Source organism: Macaca thibetana, chromosome 1, assembly GCF_024542745.1.
Source record: "Macaca thibetana thibetana isolate TM-01 chromosome 1, ASM2454274v1, whole genome shotgun sequence".
Taxonomy (NCBI): Eukaryota; Metazoa; Chordata; class Mammalia; order Primates; family Cercopithecidae; genus Macaca; species Macaca thibetana.
Window position 1 is genome coordinate 157,000,959 of NC_065578.1, and position 18,605 is coordinate 157,019,563.

Below are 18,605 nucleotides of genomic sequence, written 5' to 3' on the forward strand. Positions count from 1 at the left end.
TAGATAAATAATAAATAGAAGAAATCAATAAGAAGTAGAGTTTCACTTCTTGATGGGACAATGTTGCTGTTATTATTTTTGGTATTTATTCCTCATTCTACCTGTCTAATCAGTAGACTCTGTTGTGTCCCATTAAGAAAAGCTTTGTAAAGAGAGGAATGACAATGGTAACTAAAAGGTGAAGGAACAAATAAACCAGCAACATTTTCCAACCCAGAAACCCAAACCAGAATCATCCCCTTACATCAGCTTGGGGAAGAATACCTCAGGAGGAGGAAAGCCTGCCTGCCGCTCTCAGGGCCAGGACTGAAAAGGTCATCCACAGCCAGCAAATGGAGCACAGTTCATAAATCTCAGATGTCTGAGACCTGAATGCCACTGGTCTTGGGTTTGAATTTGACTAGGAGTAAACCTAGGGTTTCAATTCTGGGGGCATGTTTGTTTAGCTATTATGAGCAAAATTTCTTTTTACTTCATGTCTTAATTAGCTGTTGGAGAAAAATACTCCCCTAGTCACTGGTTACTCATGTTATCAATTTTAAAGCATTTTAATTCTCTGTGGTTTTCTAGGACTAGGATATCTGAAAAGGATGACAAATTTTTCTTCATTTCTAATTTTTTTTTTTTTTTTGAGACAGTGTCTCGCTCTGTCACCCAGGCTGGAGTGCAGTGCCACGATCTTGGCTCACTGAAGCCTCCAACTCCCGGGTTCAAGTGATTCTTCTGCCTCAGCCTCCCGAGTAGGTGGGATTACAGGTGCCTGCCAGCAAGGCCTAGCAAAGTTTTGTATTTTTAATAGAGACGGGTTTCACCATGTTGGCCAGTTTGGTTTCAAACTCCTGACCTCAAGTGATCCACCTGCTTCAGCCTCCCAAAGTGCTGGGATTACAGGCGTGCAGCACCGTGCCTGGCTCCAATTTTTCGTAGTTCTTGATTTTGTTAATTGTTTTATCACACTGATTAGAACGTCTAGAACAATGTTAGATAACAAAGGAAATGGCAGGCTTGTGGACATTCTTACTTTGTTTCTGACTTAATAGGACTGTGTCTAGGAGATTACAGTTAAATATCATGTAATCTCCTGATTTGAGATAAATCATTCTTAATTGAGTTAGGAAGTGTCCCTGTATTCCTAGTCATTTTTTTTTTTTTTTTTTAAACCAGGAATGAATCTTAAATTGTATTAGATTGAGCTTTGGGAGATTTTTCTTGGAATAAGAGATTATGATGCTGATTGATATTTACCGGAATTCCATTTGTCCTCTTTAGCTTATAAGAAATAGCAGATTCAAAGGTTGATGGATGCTGGGCTTTGTAAATGCACTATTTAAAGTTCTGAGGGCCGAGAAGGATTACTCAACAAAACACGTCACTGAAAACGAGGAAAACTGCAGGGTTGGGCAACAGGAAAAGAAGAACTGGTGGTGGTTGCTATTTTATTTAAAACTTTTAAAGAAGTTGTTTATTGCCAATAATTAAAGAGCTCAAAGAGAAGTCATTTAACCATGAGATTGCCAAATAGAACTCTACAACAGCTGATTAAACCTTTTTAAAATTTTCCCTGGGGAGAGACTTCACCACTGTCTCTGCTAATGGACTCCATGGTTCTCATACTTTACCTGAAAGTTCTTCCTAACATCTGATCTGAATCTTTCTTGCCGGGGCATAGGCCTGTTTTCATACCCAAGTCTCGTTTTTGTTTTTGAGGAATAAACAGCCTTTATTGGGTACAGACCAGGAGTCCAAGGGTCTTGAGGACCTCTGTGTGTTTGTCAGCTTTCTTTTCCACATTCTTTTTGGCCTGTTTCCATAGATTTGTGAGCCCTATGCCTTGTTTAAGGGGGAAAAATGGCATTTCCCTACAAATTAAATGTAAGAATCTGTAGAGAACTGGACCCCATTAAAAATATCTGGAATTCACATGGTCACTTGATTGTATTCCGCTGGCTCAGACAGAGCAGGGTTGACAAAATACCAGAAATTGGGCTTGTGGCTTTCTGGATTGACATTGACATAATCTGTGATTTCCTTTATGTTCTCATAGTCCAGGGCGGAGTCATTTTTTAGTTCTTCAGGGGCCGAAAAGATGACTTGTGTGTAATCCACATCCTCGGTGTCCTTAGGAGAAAAGCAGAGACATGTGGGTCAAGATCCCTACCACGTTTGGAGGAAATAAGACCCAGACTGAACTCTTACTCAAAGAGGTTTGCCCATGGCTTGGTGGGGAAGATCTGGGTCCAAGTAGCTGTGTCTGAGAGCAGTCCAGGGCAGCGAGGAAGAGTACCAGTGACTTTGTTCCACCTGTCTGCAGGGAATGGGATTACAGACGAGCACGTGGAGGCAACAGGAAGATGCTGAGACTCAATTCAAGTGAGATCAGGACTCAGAGCAGACTTTAGCCCAATGACTGGGGCATGGGGAGAGGGTTTCCCATCAGCACTTTCATTTTTATAGTCTGTTCAGATCCACTTTGTTTGGGTGATCCATGCTGATATGGGTTATGGGTGGAAGCCTGACTCCCCTCACCTGAAGATGCTGTAATGACTCAAGAACCCCTCTTTTCTTGCTCCCACTCTATAGCTGGGGTAACCTGAGTTTTCAGTGTTTTGCAGCAGGGACCCCCAGATGGCATATGTTGGTCTGAGATCACTGGGCACATCCATTACCTGGCAGGCGGGAGGCGAACTGCAGGAGCTGTCCGAGCTATCTGAGGATGTGTCGCTGCCATCTGGGGAGAAATAGAAACGGTTCCTCTTCCAAAGCAAGCCAGAGGGTGTTAAGAGAGGATAGAGACAATGGAAGGGAGAATTGGCTTATTATCGGATAAAGACAGAGGCAGAGCCAGCAACACAAAGTGGGGTAGGGAAGAGAGATACAGAGACCCCAAAAGAGGAAGAAGGAGAAACAGAATAGGGCAAGAGTTGGGGGAGAGAAAGTCTCCAAAAATAGGCAGGGACATGTCCAAGAGGCCAGGCACTGCCGCTTCATTCAACTGCATCTAAAACTAATTTTAAAAAATACACTAGGTTGACTGTGCTTGGAAAGGGCTGTCTTCTAGAAAGAAAAGTCAGGAGGAACATGCTGGGACAATGTGGCCCAATGCAAACAGCCTTGGCCTCAGAAGTTACACCTTCTAGTCCAAAGCTGTCACTAAATCTAGGCAGATCACATCTCTTTTGGTGCCCTGGTTTTCATCCCCCCCAAGACAAGAGGGTTGAGCAAGAGTCTCTGAGGTCCCTGCCAGCTAAACAATCTCTGATTCTAGCCAGGCTCTGGTGAAGCTTTGGGGCCAGGGGTTAGGGTAAGGCCAGTGCCTCTCCAGTTCTGCTGAAACATGCATATAAGCAGCACCCGCAGGTCCCCACAGGCAGGCACTGAGGCCATGTCTCAACTGTCTCAACTGAAAAGATAAAATCAGGACAGAGCAAATTCAAACCAATCAAGAGATAAACCAGTGGAAGAAGTGCAATCTCCGGTAAGTGAGCCCCCATCCGGGAGTTGCCTTGTTGCCAAAGCAGTCATTTCCACTGTGAATCGTGACCTATTGGCTCACTTGCAGGAGGGTGATATAGATTTGAACCAGCAGCAAGATTCGCATTTATACACTCAGATACCCATGCAGATCTAAGACCATGAAGAAGGGTCCCTCTAGGGACTGTGGAGGAGCCAACTAAGGAGCCAGTCAATAACACTGACATAGCAGTAGCCATGGTGGAGGCAGGCAGAGGCGGGTGAAATTCTAACTCCACTATTAGCTGATCATTCCGAAGAAAAGATGCCACAGCTTTACAAAGAGAAGAGCAGGGACATTTCCCAAGCCCCCTGCAATCATTTGCACACGATTAAACCCGGAAAAGAACTTAGACCCACACAAACTCAGCAGGAACTCCCCCACGAAGTAGAATAAAACAGCTTTCTGAAAAAAGTAGGCTGGCAAGGCTGTCCTGATGTGGGTGTGAAGAATCCTCAGCCTAGAGGTTTGGGCCCACGGGGTTGCTGCAGGGAGGTCCTGGGTGTCCAGACAGAGCAAAGTAAGCGCCGAGACAAGTTCTCCCCTCAACCCCTTACTCACTCCTGTAAAGGGGATCAGACATTGGAATGTCTCTTTCTGTCTGAGTCTCCTTCATCTCTTTGGCAGCAGGTGGATGATGGTGGGCAGGGCTGGGCCTGGGGACCTGGAGCCTGGACGCTTTCAGTATCTGTTCACTCTGGTGGACTAGAAGGGAGAAGGGAGGGATCAAAAGTAGAAGGTGGCTGGGCACAATAGCTCATGCCTGTAATCCCAGCAATTTGGGAGGCCGAGGTGGATGGATTACTTGAGGTCAGAAGTTCAAGACCAGCCTGGTCAACATGGAAACCCCGTCTCTACTAAAAATACAAAATTAGCTGGGCATGGTGATGTGTGCCTGTAATACCAGCTACTAGGGAGGCTGAGGCAAGAGAATCACTTGAACCCGGGAGGCAGAGGTTGCAGTGAGCCGAGATTGTGCCACAGAAATCAAGCCTGGGGTACAGAGTGAGACTCCATCTCAAAAAAAAAAAAAAAAAAGTGGAAGCTGCCTGGGTTGGGCACATCGGCTCTTGAATCAGTGCCTTCTGAACACTGCCCTCAATAAAGCAAACCTTTCAGAAAGATCCCTTCAAACCTCAGCACTGCTGTTCTCAAAACTCTGCCGTGGTTCTGCACCTCACTTGGAAAAAGCCAAGTCCCAGCCTCGGAGGGCTGACTCCTCCCTCCCCTCTGGCTTTCTCCTGCTTCTCTCTGCCCGCTCCAGCTACCCGGCCTCTTTGCTCTTGCTACTGTGTGCCTAACACGTTCCTCCTTCAGGCCTTTGCAGGTAGAGCTCACTCCTCACTCCCTGCAAGTTTACACTCAAAGGTTAGCCTCTCGGGGATGCCAACCATCCACCAAGCTGCATCTACTCCCTTGCTCCATTATTCCTCCCTGGCACTTACCATAATCTAGCAAATACATGTTTTACTTATTTATCTTGTTTGTTGTCACATGGAATGAAAGATTTCGAGGGTAGGAATTTTTGTTTTGTTCCCTGTTGTATAGCCTAGGCCCAGAGAGTGTCTTAGATCCTCAAGAAATATCCGTTGAATGAATGAATGAACAAACGGATGAATGAAGCTCAACTTAACTAGAGAGACCCTCAAAACATCATCTTGCCTGGTCCTTTCTCTTAGCACAACCAAAGCAGCAGCATCTTGCCTTATTTTCCCTAATTGAAATGCCTTTCCAGGACTGAGCTTCACTACCTTCTATTGTATATCAGTTCAAGAATTTAATCTCTAAGTCTAGCCATATTTCCTTCTGTTGTAATTCAAGGCCATTTCTTCATGTTCAGTCCTTTGGCAGTGATGAAGAAAATTAATTAGACCCAGGTTACACGAGCACTTCCTCACAGGCATTGCAAAAGCTGTGTCTGGGTAGTGGAAGGATATGGATGGTCACTTCCAGCCAGAAATAGTTGGTTAAAAGGTGAGGTCAGAGTGGGGATTACCCAATTACAGTTATGGGGTAGGGTGGGAGGTGTGGAGGGGGAAGGATTTGGCTGGTGGGTCCTCTGGTAGGTTTTTGAGTGACATTTGGGAACTCCAAAGGGGTCTTGTGCTGCTGGAGGCTCAAGAATGGTCTCTGAGAGTGACTAGGAGGGAAGAGGATGCTGAGCCAGTTACCGATTTGCCTGCTGAGCAGGTAGTTGATGACGATGAGGAGGCAGGCCTGCAGCAAGAGGGACACCACTGCAATCACTAAGCCATGCCAGACCTTCATGACCCTATAGGGAAAGAAAAAGGGGCAAAGTCAGAGATTGCAGAGATGTGAATACAATTGCAAATCTATCCCTGTCCTGGCTGGAGGCAGACATCTGGCATTGCTGCGTGTCCCAGGGTAGGTCCCTTTGCCTCTCTGGACAATAAGGCTGGGGCAGCCAGGAAGGGTGGTGTGTGTGCTTGGAAGCCAGCTACACCAGTTAGCTTGGTGGGAACCCTGCTCCTGCTCTTCTTGGGCCTACTCACTCTGTCAGCATGATGAGCTCCTTGCTCATAAGTTGGGGCTCAGGCACTTTCGGGAACCACCCTGGCACCTCGTCTCTCAGTAGTGCCACCGGCAGGGTGCTGGAGATCTGCAAGAGGTAAGGAGCTGGTCAGGACTCCACGGCTCTTTATACAAATTTCCCTTGGGCAAACTCAGCTACTTGAAGATCAATTGTGACACATGCCCAGTTTATTCATCATACTTGCTTCAGTCTCCACTTTCCTACATGATACCTTCTAGACACTTCTCCTAAGGAAGTTTAATGAGTAAAGTGCACTTAACATTTTCACTCCCAAAGATTCCTGTCTAGTTCGGTTTATAAAGGTGGATTCAGAATCCAGATATGAGTTCCTTATTTGATATAGATTCAGCATGTGAAAGGGGTAGGTGGGGAGTGAAAAGCAGCAATGTTCTAGATGGGAGAACTCCCCTTCCTGTTTGTGCTGGAGCTCTCTCTCCATTTGTCCCTGCACCCAGTGCCAAGAAGCACCACAGGTCACCTTGTTACCAGCAGGGTTTCTGGGTTCTTTCTGTAGGAGAGCTGTGACTAGTTGCTGGTAAGGAGGGCCGCAGGGAGGCAGGAGGCAGGGACCCTGGGGACTGACCCAGACAGCGAACGAGAAAAGACTCCAGGAAATTATGTGCCTCTCACCTCCTCGGAGTCCTTAGACAAATGGATAGAAAATCCGTTATTGCCCAATGATCAGCAAACTCCACAAAGAAAGTTCAGTCAAAATTGACTTGGGCCAGGTAGGATGGCTTGCCCCTGTAATTCCAGCACTTTTGGAGGCTGAGGTGGGCAGATCACTTGAGCCTAGGAGTTCATGACCAGCCCGGGTAACATGGCGAAACCTCATCTCTACTAAAAATATAAAAATTAGCCGGGCATGTGGCATGTGCCTGTGGTCCCAGCTACTGAGGAGGCTGAGGTGGGAGGATCGCTTGAGCCAAGGAGGTTGAGACTTCAGTGAGCTGAGATGGTGCTGCTGCATTCCAGCCTGGGTGACAGAGCAAGACCTATCTCAAAAAAAAAAAAAAAAAAAAGAAAAAGGGACCTGTGCACAAAATAAAAAGTGTAGAGCCAACACACTGGAAAGAAAACACAAACATGATTGCAATAAAGCAAGACAGAGATTTTTCAGAAAAAACAATGATCTTGAAGGATTTGGTGGCTTGATTGAAAAAAGGGGAGAGCTGTACTGAAAATGTCCTGCTCTTGTCTAATTTTGGATAAGCCCCCCACTAAGATACATTTCAGTACAGATCCTGATTTCTCAAGCCTCATCTGGGGTTCCTCAAGACCCCTGCCAGGGCAGCTGCGCAAGGAAGTCTGGGCTTTACCAGAAGAGCTTTATTGTATCATGAAAGAAATGAAAATTGTGGAAGGGGGCTAGAAGCTAGGCCAGTGTGTTTGAGAAAGCAACAATGTTCCACTTTTAAAGGAATTCAGGTGCTTTAGTGTTGATTGTCTAATACTGAATGTCTCAAGGGGGTCGGCCAGTAGGTTGCCCGGGCTGTCCTCCAATATTACACTCAAAGTTTTTATTTTTTAAGGCTCCTCTTCTACTTTATTTATTTAAAATTATGCAACTAGTAGACATTTGTCGTCAAAGAATTAAAAATATGAATGAGCAACGCGTTTTAGAAAATTGCCCCAAATTGAGCCAGACACAGTGGCTCATACCTATAACCCCAGCACTTCAGGAGGCTGATGCAGGTGGATTTTTTGAGTCCAGGAGGTCAAGACCAGCCTGGGTAACATAGCAAGACCCCATCTCCACAAAACATACAAAAAAATCAGCTAGGTGTGACTGGCACATGCCTACAGTCTCAGCCACCCAGGAGGCTGAGGTGGGAGGATCACCCGAGTCCAGGTCGAGGCTGCAGTGAGCCATGATCATGCCACTGCACTCCAGTCTGGGTGACAGAGTGAGATCTGGTATATATAAAAAAAAAATTACCCCAAATCTTTTTTTTTTGAGATGGAGTTTCACATTTTTGCCCAGGCTGGAGTGCAATGACACGATCTCCGCTCACTGCAACCTCTGCCTCCCAGGTTCAAGCGATTCTCCTGCCTCAGCCTCCCAAGTAGCCGGGATTACAGGCATGCACCACCACGCCCTGCTAAGTTTGTATTTTTAGTAGAGACAGGGTTTCTCCATGTTGGTCAGGCTGGTCGAACTCCCGACCTCAGGTGATCCACCCACCTCGGCCTCCCTAAGTGTTGGGATTACAGGGGTGAGCCACCGTGCCAGGCTGAAATTACCCCAAATCTTATTCCATATCCTTCCAGAAAATTGTCTAAATATTTTCACGAATGTAAGTGCAAGTATATATGCAAATATGTGTGTGCACAGAGACAATGCCTTTAAAACATGGAATCATACAGACTGTTAGCTTTTTTTTTCTTTTAATATATCATAAACATGGTTTTTGGTCAGAAAAACCCCCATTAAAAGGCTCCAACCTGGCTATCCACAGGCCACATTTGACACCTAATTTTTGTCTGATGAAGTGCTTTAGTGATTTGAATTTGTATGTCCCTAAAATGGGATGTGATTTCTTCACTTGCTGACTAATCCCTAAAGGCATTTGAGTTTGCCACCTTTGAGTTTTGTAGTATCATTTCAAATTCCTACCATTGCCCTTGATCAGTGTTTCTTGGTAGTATCTGACATTTGGAGCCAGACAAGTCTTTATTGTCTAAAATTGTTTTGCAGACTGCAGGTCATGGAGCCTCCTGAAAGCACCCCAGTGTAACAGTCCAGTGTAATGGCCAAAAGGACCCCAAATTACCCTACACATTTCCAAAGGCCCCCCTGAGGTAGGAGGATTTGCTCCCAGTTGAGAATCACTGAATTTGATATATGTTCCATTATTTTAAAATTAATACCTTATTTTGGCCCTTTATACAAAACTAGATTGCCTACACCTTCTTCCACATTTGAATATATTCTGAGCATATACTCAGAGCATATACTTTGGGAGAGCGAGGTGGAAGGATCACTGAGGCTGGGAGTTTGACAACAGCCTGGTGACAGAGTAAGACCCTGTCACCTCTACTAGCCAAATGACACAGAGCAGCTCATCCAAATGAAAACAGTAAACAGTACGGACGTCCAACAGTCTTAAATACGAATTTCAGTTCTGTTCCCTTCTAGATGTGAATCACTGAACTCAGGGTCTTGGTTTAATAATTTCTGTATCTATAAAATGAGAAGAATAATAGCTTCCTTCTTCACAGAGTTCTTGCATGAGCTCAGTGATTCATGCTGTTTGTAAAGACCTTTACACAATTCCAGGAACATAGGAGGTGTCAGCCTCGGAGCCCAAGCTAAGCCATCATATCCCCTGTGACATGCACGTGTACATCCAGATGGCCTGAAGCAACTGAAGATCCACAAAAGAAGTGAAAATAGCCTTAACTGATGACATTCCACCATTGTGATTTGTTCCTGCCCCACCTAACTGATATGATATATTCTCCCCCTGCCCTTAAGAAGGTACTTTGTAATAGTCTCCCCCCAACTTAAGAAAGTATTTTATACGCCTATGCCAAACCTATAAGAACTAATGATAATCCCACCACCCTTTGCTGACTCTCTTTTCGGACTCAGCCCACCAGCACCTAGGTGAAATAAACAGCCTTGTTGCTCACACAAAGCCTGTTTGGTGGTCTCTTCACAGGGATGCACACGACATTAGGTGCCTAAGACCTGGGACAGGAGGACTCCTTCAGGAGACCAGTCCCCTGTCCTTGCCCTCACTCCATGAGGAGATCCACCTATGACCTCGGGTCCTCAGACCAACCAGCCCAAGGAACATCTCACCAATTTCAAATCGGGTAAGCGGTCTTTTCACTCTTCTCCAGCCTCTCTCCCTACCCTTCAATCTTCCTCTCTCGCTACCCTTCAATCTTCTTCTCTCACTACCCTTCATTCTCCCTGTCCTTCCAATTCCAGTTCTTTTTCCTCTCTAGTAGAGACAAAGGAGACACATTTTATCTGTGGACCCAAAACTCCGGTGCCGGTCATGGACTCGGGAAAATAGTCTTCCCTTGGTGTTTAATCACTGCAGGGATGACTGCCTGATTATTCACCCACATTTCATTGGTGTCTGTTCACCACGGGGACACCTGCCTTGGTCATTCACCCACATGTCCTTGGTGGCAAGTCAATTGCAGGGACGCCTGCTTTGGCTGCTCACCCACATTGCAGCCCAGGGCTGCTCACCTTCCACCCCCTTCTCTGTATCTCTACCCTCTCTTTTCTCTGGGCTTGCCTCCTTCACTATGGGCAAACTTCCACCCTCCATTCCCCCTTCTTCTCCCGTAGCCCGTGTTCTCAAAAACTTAAAACCTCTTCAACTCACACCTGACCTAAAACCTAAATGCCTTATTTTCTTCTGCAATACTGCTTGGCCCCAGTACAAACTCGACAGTAGTTCCAAGTGGCCACAGAATGGAACTTTCAGTTTGTCTATCCTACAAGACCTAGATAATTTTTGTCGAAAAATGGGCAAATGGTCTGAGGTGACTGACGTCTAGGCATTCTTTTACACATTGGTCCCTCCCTTCTCCCAATGCAACTCGTCCCAAATCTTTCTTCTTTCTCTCCTGTCTGTTCCTTCAGTCTCCACCCCAAGCTCTGAGTCCTTTGAATCTTCCTTTTCTGTGGACTCATCTGACCTCTACCCTCCTCCCCAGGCTGCTCCTTGCCAGGCCGAGCCAGGTCCCAATTCTTCCTCAGCCTCTGCTCCCCCACCCTATAATCCTTTTACCACCTCCTCTCCTCGTACCCAGTTGTGCTTACAGTTTTGTTCCCTGACTAGCCCTCCCCCACGTGCCCAACAATTTCCTCCTAAAGAGGTGGCTGGAGCTGAAGGCATAGTCAAGGTTAATGCTCCTTTTTCTTCATCTGACCTCTCCCAAAGCAGTTAGCATTTTGGCTCTTTTTCATCAAATATAAAAACCCAGCCCAGTTCATGGCCCGTTTGGCAACAACCCTTAGACGCTTTACCGCCCTAGACCCAGAGGGCCCAGAAGGCCGTCTTATTCTCAATATGCATTTTATTAACCAATCCCCTCCCGACATTAGAAAAAGCTCCAAAAATTAGATTCCAGCTCTCAAACCCCACAATAGGACTTAATTAACCTTGCCTTCAAGGTGTGCAACAATAGAGAAGAGGCAGCCAAACGACAACGCATCTCTGAGTTACAGCTACTTGCCTCTGCTGTAAGACAACCCACAACCACGTCTCCAGCATACAAAAACTTCAGAACATCCAAGCCACAGCTCCTTCAAAACTTCCTAGTGGACCTTGCTTCAAATGCCAAAAGCCTGGTCACTGGGCCTCAGAATGCCTGCAGCCCGGGATTCCTCCTAAGCCGTGCCCTGTCTGTGCAGGCCCCCACTGGAGGTCGGACTGTCTGACTCTCATCGCCGCCGCTCCTAAAGCTCCTGGAGCCCAAACCCAACGTTCCGTGGCCGATTCCTTCCCAGATCTCCTCGGCTTAGTGGCTGAAGACTGATGCTGCCTGATCGCCCAGGAAGCCCCCTGGACCATCATGGACGTGGAGCTTCGGGTAACTCTTACAGTGGAGGGTAAGTCCATCCCCTGTTTAATCGATACGGGGCTACCCACTCCACATTGCCTTCTTTTCAAGGGCCTGTTTCCCTTGCCCCTGTAACTGCTGTGGCTATTGACGGCCAAGCTTCAAAACCCCTTAAAACTCTCCCACTCTGGTGCCAACTTGGACAACATTCTTTTACGTCCTCCTTTTTAGTTATCCCCACCTGCCCAGTTCTCTTATTAGGCTGAGACATTTTAACCAAATTATCTGCTTTCCTGACTATTCCTGGACTACAGCCACATCTCATTGCCACCCTTCTTCCCAACCTAAAGCCTCCTTCGCATCTTCCTCTCATATCCCCCAACCTTAATCCACAAGTATGGGATACCTCTACTTCCTCCCTGGCAACTGATCACACACCCATTATTATAACATTAAAACCTAATCACCCTTACCCTACTCAATGCCAATATCCCATCCCACAGCACGCTTTAAAAGGATTAAAGACTGTTATCACTCGCCTGTTACAGCATGGCCTTTGAAAGCCTATAAACTCTCCTTACAATTCCCCCATTTTACCTGTTCAAAAACCGGACAAGCCTGAACAGGTTAGTTCAGGATCTACGCCTTATCAACCAAATTGTCTTGCCTATCAACTTCATGGTGCCAAACCCACAGACTCTGCTATCCTCAATACCTCCCTCCACAACCCCTCCACAACCCATTATTCTGTTCTGAATTTCAAACATGCTTTCTTTACCATTCCTTTGCACCCTTCATCCCAGCCTCTCTCTGCTTTTACTTGGACTGACCCTGACACACATCAGGATCAGCAACTTACCTGGGCTATACTGCTACAAGGCTTCACAGACAGCCCCCATTACTTCAGTCAAGCCCACATTTCTTCCTCATTTCTTACCTATCGCGGCATAATTCTTCATGAAAACACACGCGCTCTCCCTGCTGATTGTGTCCGGTTAATCTCCCAAACCCCAATCTCTTCCAAAAAACAACAACTTATTTCCTTCCTAGGCATGGTTAGGTACTTCTGCCTTTGGATACCTGGTTTTATCATCCTGACTAAACCATTATATAAAGTCACAAAAGCAAACCTAGCTGATCCCATAGATCCTAAATCCTTTTGCTGCTCCTTTCCATTACTTAAAAGCAGCCCTAGAAGCCGCTCCCACAGTAGCTCTCCTTAACTCATCCCAACCCTTTTCATTATACACAGCCAAAGTGCAGGGCTGTGCGGTCAGAGTTCTTACACAAGAGCCAGGACCGCGCCCTGTAGCCTTTCTGTCCAAACATCTTGACCTTACTGTTTTAGCCTGGCCCTCATGTCTGCATGTGGCAGCTGCCACTGCTTTAATAGTTTTAGAGGCCCTCAAAAATCACAAACTATGCTCAACTCACTCTCTACAGTTCTCATAACTTCCAAAATCATTTTCTTCCTCACACCTGATGCATATACTTTCTGCCCCCCTCCACTACCTCTCAGCAAGCCAAACTCATTGCCTTAACTTGGGCCCTCACTCTTGCAAAGGGACTACGTGTTAATATTTATACTGACTCTAAATATGCCTTCCATATCCTACACCACCATGCTGTTATATGTTTCCTCACTATGCAAGGATACTCCATCATTAATTCCTCTTTAATAAAAACTCTTCTCAAGTCTGCTTTACTTCCAAAGGAAGCTGGAGTCATTCACTGCAAGGGCCATCAAAAGGCATCAGATCCCATTGCTCAGGGCAATGCTTATGCTGATAAGGTAGCTAAAGAAGCAGCTAGCTTCCAACTTTTTTCCCTCACAGCCAGTTTTTCTCCTTCTCATCGGTCACTCCCACCTATTCTCCCACTGAAACTTCCACCTATCAATCTCTTCCCACACAAGGCAAATGGTTCTTGGACCAAGGAAAATATCTCCTTCCAGCCTCACAGGCCCATTCTATTCTGTCATCATTTCATAACCTCTTCCATGTAGGTTATAAGCCACTAGCCCACCTCTTAGAACCTCTCATTTCTTTTCCATCATGGAAATCTATCCTCAAGGAAATCACTTCTCAGTGTTCCATCTGCTATTCTACTACTCCTCAGGGATTGTTCAGGCCCTGTGACCTCCCTTCCCTACGTATCAAGCTCGGGGATTTGCCCCCACCCAGGACTGGCAAATTGACTTTACTCACATGCCCCGAGCCAGGAAACTAAAACACCTCTTGGTCTGGGTAGACACTTTCACTGGCTGGGTAGAGGCTTTTCCCACAGGATCTGAGAAGGCCACCATGGTCATTTCTTCCCTTCTGTAAGACATAATTCCTGGGTTTGGCCTTCCCACCTCTATACAGTCCGACAATGGATCGGCCTTTACTAGTCAAATCACCCACGCAGTTTCTTAGGCTCTTGGTATTCAGTGGAACCTTCATACCCCTTACCATCCTCAATCTTCAGGAAAGGTAGAATGGACTAATGGTCTTTTAAAAACACACCTCACCAAGCTCAGTCACCAACTTAAAAAGGAGGACTCTGTCAAGGATAGAGCCCCAAAACTCGCCAACCAAGCAAGTAATTACGCTGAACCCCCTTGGGCACTCTCTAATTGGATGTCCTGGATCCTCCCAATTCTTAGTCCTTTATACCTGTTTTTCTCCTTCTCTTATTTGGACCTTGTGTGTTCCGTTTAGTTTCTCAATTCATCCAAACTTTTATCCAGGCCATCTCCAATCATTCTATATGACAAATACTCCTTCTAACAACCCCACAGTATCACCCCTTACCACAAAATCTTCCTTCAGTTTAATCTCTCCCACTCTAGGTTCTCATGCCGCCCCTAATCCTGCTCAAAGCAGCCCTGAGAAACATCGCCTATTATCTCTCCATACCACCCTCACAAATTTTCACTGCCCCAACACTGCATCACTATTTTGTTTTATTTTTCTTATTAATATAAGAAGACAGGAATGTCAGGCCTCTGAGCCCAAGCTAAGCCATCATATCCCCTGTGACATGCACGTAAACATCCAGATGGCCTGAAGCAACTGAAGATCCACAAAAGAAGTGAAAATAGCCTTAACTGATGACATTCCACCATTGTGATTTGTTCCTGCCCCACCCTAACTGATACGATATAGTCTCCCCCTGCCCTTAAGAAGGTACTTTGTGGCCGGGCGCGGTGGCTCAAGCCTGTAATCCCAGCACTTTGGGAGGCCGAGACGGGCGGATCACGAGGTCAGGAGATCGAGACCATCCTGGCTAACACAGTGAAACCCCGTCTCTACTAAAAATACAAAAACTTAGCCGGGCGAGGTGGCAGGCGCCTGTAGTCCCAGCTACTCGGGAGGCTGAGGCAGGAGAATGGCGTGAACCCAGGAGGCGGAGCTTGCAGTGAGCTGAGATCCGGCCACTGCACTCCAGCCTGGGTGACAGAGCGAGACTCCGTCCCAAAAAAAAAAAAAAAAAAAAAGAAGGTACTTTGTAATATTCTCCTCCGCCCTTAAGAATGTATTTTGCACGCCTATGCCAAACCTATAAGAACTAATGATAATCCCACCACCCTTTGCTGACTCTCTTTTCGGACTCAGCCTGCCAGCACCCAGGTGAAATAAACAGCCTTGTTGCTCACACAAAGCCTGTCTGGTGGTCTCTTCACACGGACGCGCATGACAGGAGGCACTCAGTAACTAGGTATTATTCAACCCTAAAATCCTCCACCACAATGGTGACTAGAATTATTAAAAATTGGATTGGTCTACTTTAGAAAATTTAGGCATTTGTTTTGAGTACAGTTTGGAGATAAGATCCAGGACAGGGTGAGGTATGAAAATTATGACAGATGTCATTATTTAAGTGGCTAATGGCTCTAACCACAATGAGCAGGTTGTTCCTTGGGGTCTAATTATAGACTGCTGATCAGACAGTCAGCAGAGACATCTGCCCATTTGGGCACATGCGCGGGTGTGCGCACACACCCCCCAAATAACCAGGAAATGGGCAATTTAAGGTAATTATGTTGTGAAAAAGCACATGGACTATGTGAGGGTTTGGCATGCCTTGTTCCATCCTCGAGGTAGGGACGGTCCTGTCCTCTTATGCTGTGCTGAATTTTGGCACCCAGATCTCACACTAATGTAGTGCCCTGCCAGGCACCTCAAAACCAAACTTCAGGCTGGGCATGGTGGCTCATGCTTGTAATCCCAGCACTTTGGGAGAGCGAGATGGAAGGATCACTTGAGACCAGGAGTTTGAGAAGAGCCTGGGTGACAGAGTAAAACCCTGTCCCTCCTCCCCCCACTAAAAAAACCCCACTTCGTCCCAGTGCTAACAGCATTTATTCTGTTTGCTTCAGACTTGTAATTAAGGCTGGATTCCATTTTATTAAGTTTCCCTCCTCCACTGATACAGGAGCTTTCTCATGGCCTTTCCAACAGGTGCAGCGTAACATCAGGGGGGAATAAAAAGACACCCACTTTCCTGCCAGACGCCATGCTTTCTTTGGATAGGTTTATTCTAGAAAGAATGATTTAAAACAAGATCACAATAGAAGATGATTTCTATGAAAAATCATATGGATTAGGCCAGGCGCAGTGGCGCACACCTGTAATCCCAGCACTTTGGGAGGCCGAAGCGGGAGGATCATGAGGTCAAGTGTTCAAGACCAGCCTGGCTAAGATGGTGAAACCCCATCTCTACTAAAAATACAAAAATTAGCCAGGCAAGGTGGCAGGTGCCTGTAATCCCAGCTACTCGAGAGGCTGAAGCAGAGAATTGCTTGAACCTGGGAGGCAGAGGTTGCAGTGAGCCAAGATCACATCGCTGCATTCCAGCCTGAGCTACAGAGTGAGACTCTGTCTGAAAAAAATAAGAAAAAAGAAAGAAAAGAAAAGAAAAATCATATGGATCAAAGTAATTATAATCAACATTGTCAGCTGACTTTATCCATCTTTTCAAATGAAGTAGCTGTAAACTTTCTTTGCAGTCTCCATTAATTTGTTGTTTTTAACATTAGCTAAGGTATAAGGGAAAGAGAACAAAAAGAAGGGAGAACAAAAGAAGGGGAAAGAAGGGAGCTAGGGCCTGCCTTCTCCTGGGTCTGTCACTTGCTAACAGTGTGACTTTGGACAGGGAGACGTCCCCTCTAGGCCCTGGTGAATTAGGGAGCTTGGCAAAGTACTCCTAAGGCTCTTTTCAGCCCTGAGCATCCTGCTCTTTAAAGGTTGGAGTGAAGTAAGGTGAAAAGAAAGCAAAGCTGATGGAAATGGAAATTTTAAAAAGAAAAAAATCTTTATTTCCATTTTGTAATATCCAGCCTCCTCCACATTGCTAGACTTTCTCCCCCAGTTTAATATGCAGTTTCCAATAATGAAGAAAAGGAGGAAACACAAATAAACCGAATTAATAGTATAGGGACTATTAATCTCAGAAACAGAAGGGATTAAAATTTTTCAACAAAAATGAGGTACCAAAAAAAGAAGAGATTTTTAAAAAATTGTTAGACTACAAAATTTTTTTGATGAAATCTCAGTAAAATGGATAGTTTCCTAGAAAAATATAAATTAACAAAATTGATTCCATATGCCATGGAAAACTTAGACCAAAACCAAACCAAAATAACAAAAAATAAGTTTAGGAAGCAGCATGGTATCTAGGCATTAAAGGCAAAGAACCTGGAGTCAAACTGCTTGGGTTCAAATCCCAGCTCATTCTCTGCATGAGCTTGGCCTCGTTATTTGACCTCTCAAAGCCTCAGTCTTTTAATATATAAGATGGGAACAATAACTAATTGTGGGACTAGATAAGACAAATATAAATGACAACTACTTCTGAGGATGAAATTAGATGAGCTATGTGAAATAGTTATTAGAACTTTTGGCACATAGTAATAAGCATCCAATGAATGCAAGCTATTATTATTTAGAAAGTAAAAGCATTGACTGGCCCCAGTGGCTCACACTTGTAATCCCAGCACTTTGGGAGACTGAGGCAGTTAAATAGCTTGAGCCCAGGAGTTAGAGATAAGCCTGGGCAATAAGGCAAGACCCCACCTCTATCAAAAAGAAAAGAAAGAAAAGAAAAGAAAGAGAAAGAAAAAAGAAAGAGAAAAAGGAAGAAGAAAGAAAGAAAGAAAGAGAAAGAAATTAGAAGCATTATCAGACTTATTTCCTCAAAACCTGTCTAGATGGTTTGACAAATGAGGAGTTTCAAACTTTTAAGGAACACATAATTATTATTCCACAAGCCAATACAGGGCACAGGAAGACAGAAACTTTGGGGTCCATCTCATTTATGAATACAGAGGTATATATGGTAATATCAAGAAGTTAGCCCAGTACGTTGAGGAAATTGATTATAACAAAGATGGAAACTAACACTGAGTGTTTTCCGTGTGCTTTAATCCTCTCACTCTACAAAAATAGACATTACGGCCGGGCGCGGTGGCTCAAGCCTGTAATCCCAGCACTTTGGGAGGCCGAGATGGGCGGATCACGAGGTCAGGAGATTGAGACCATCCTGGCTAACACGTTGAAACCCCGTCTCTACTAAAAAAAATACAAAAAACTAGCGGGGCGACGTGGCGGGCACCTGTAGTCCCAGCTACTCAGGAGGCTGAGGCACGAGAATGGGGTAAAAAACCCGGGAGGCGGAGCTTGCAGTGAGCTGAGATCCGGCCACTGCACTCCAGCCTGGGCGACAGAGCCAGACTCCGTCTCAAAAAAAAAAAAAAAAAAAAAAAAAAAAAAAAAAAAATATATATATATATATATATATATAGACATTACCACTACTTCATAGATGAGGAAACTAAGGCTTAAGAAGATTAAAAAATTTGCTGCTTTGCCAGCAGGAAGATTCATGTTTCCTAAACCAACTGACTCAAAATCCTAAATCCCAATCATGTCAGGAAGCTGTCTTTTATGTAATACAAATACAACATTGATAGATCAAATTTTTAAAATTATGATCTTGGTAAAGTGCCAAAATGTGCTGGATAAA

General features: G+C 45.2%; 1 protein-coding gene across 1 annotated transcript in view; it reads right to left on the reverse strand.

Moving 5' to 3' along the window:
• Window positions 1-1,409: 1,409 nt before the first annotated feature.
• The window catches only part of RHEX (regulator of hemoglobinization and erythroid cell expansion), a 113,886-nt gene continuing 96,690 nt past the window's right edge, over window positions 1,410-18,605 (reverse strand). Inside the window, exons 3-7 of the mRNA XM_050764643.1 lie at window positions 6,025-6,131; window positions 5,683-5,783; window positions 4,073-4,216; window positions 2,667-2,728; window positions 1,410-2,118 (exon numbers count right to left, since the gene is read on the reverse strand). Coding sequence (XP_050620600.1) covers window positions 1,918-2,118; window positions 2,667-2,728; window positions 4,073-4,216; window positions 5,683-5,783; window positions 6,025-6,053 — 537 coding nt within the window. The 5' untranslated portion in view covers window positions 6,054-6,131 and the 3' untranslated portion in view covers window positions 1,410-1,917. The remainder of the gene's footprint in view (window positions 2,119-2,666; window positions 2,729-4,072; window positions 4,217-5,682; window positions 5,784-6,024; window positions 6,132-18,605) is intronic.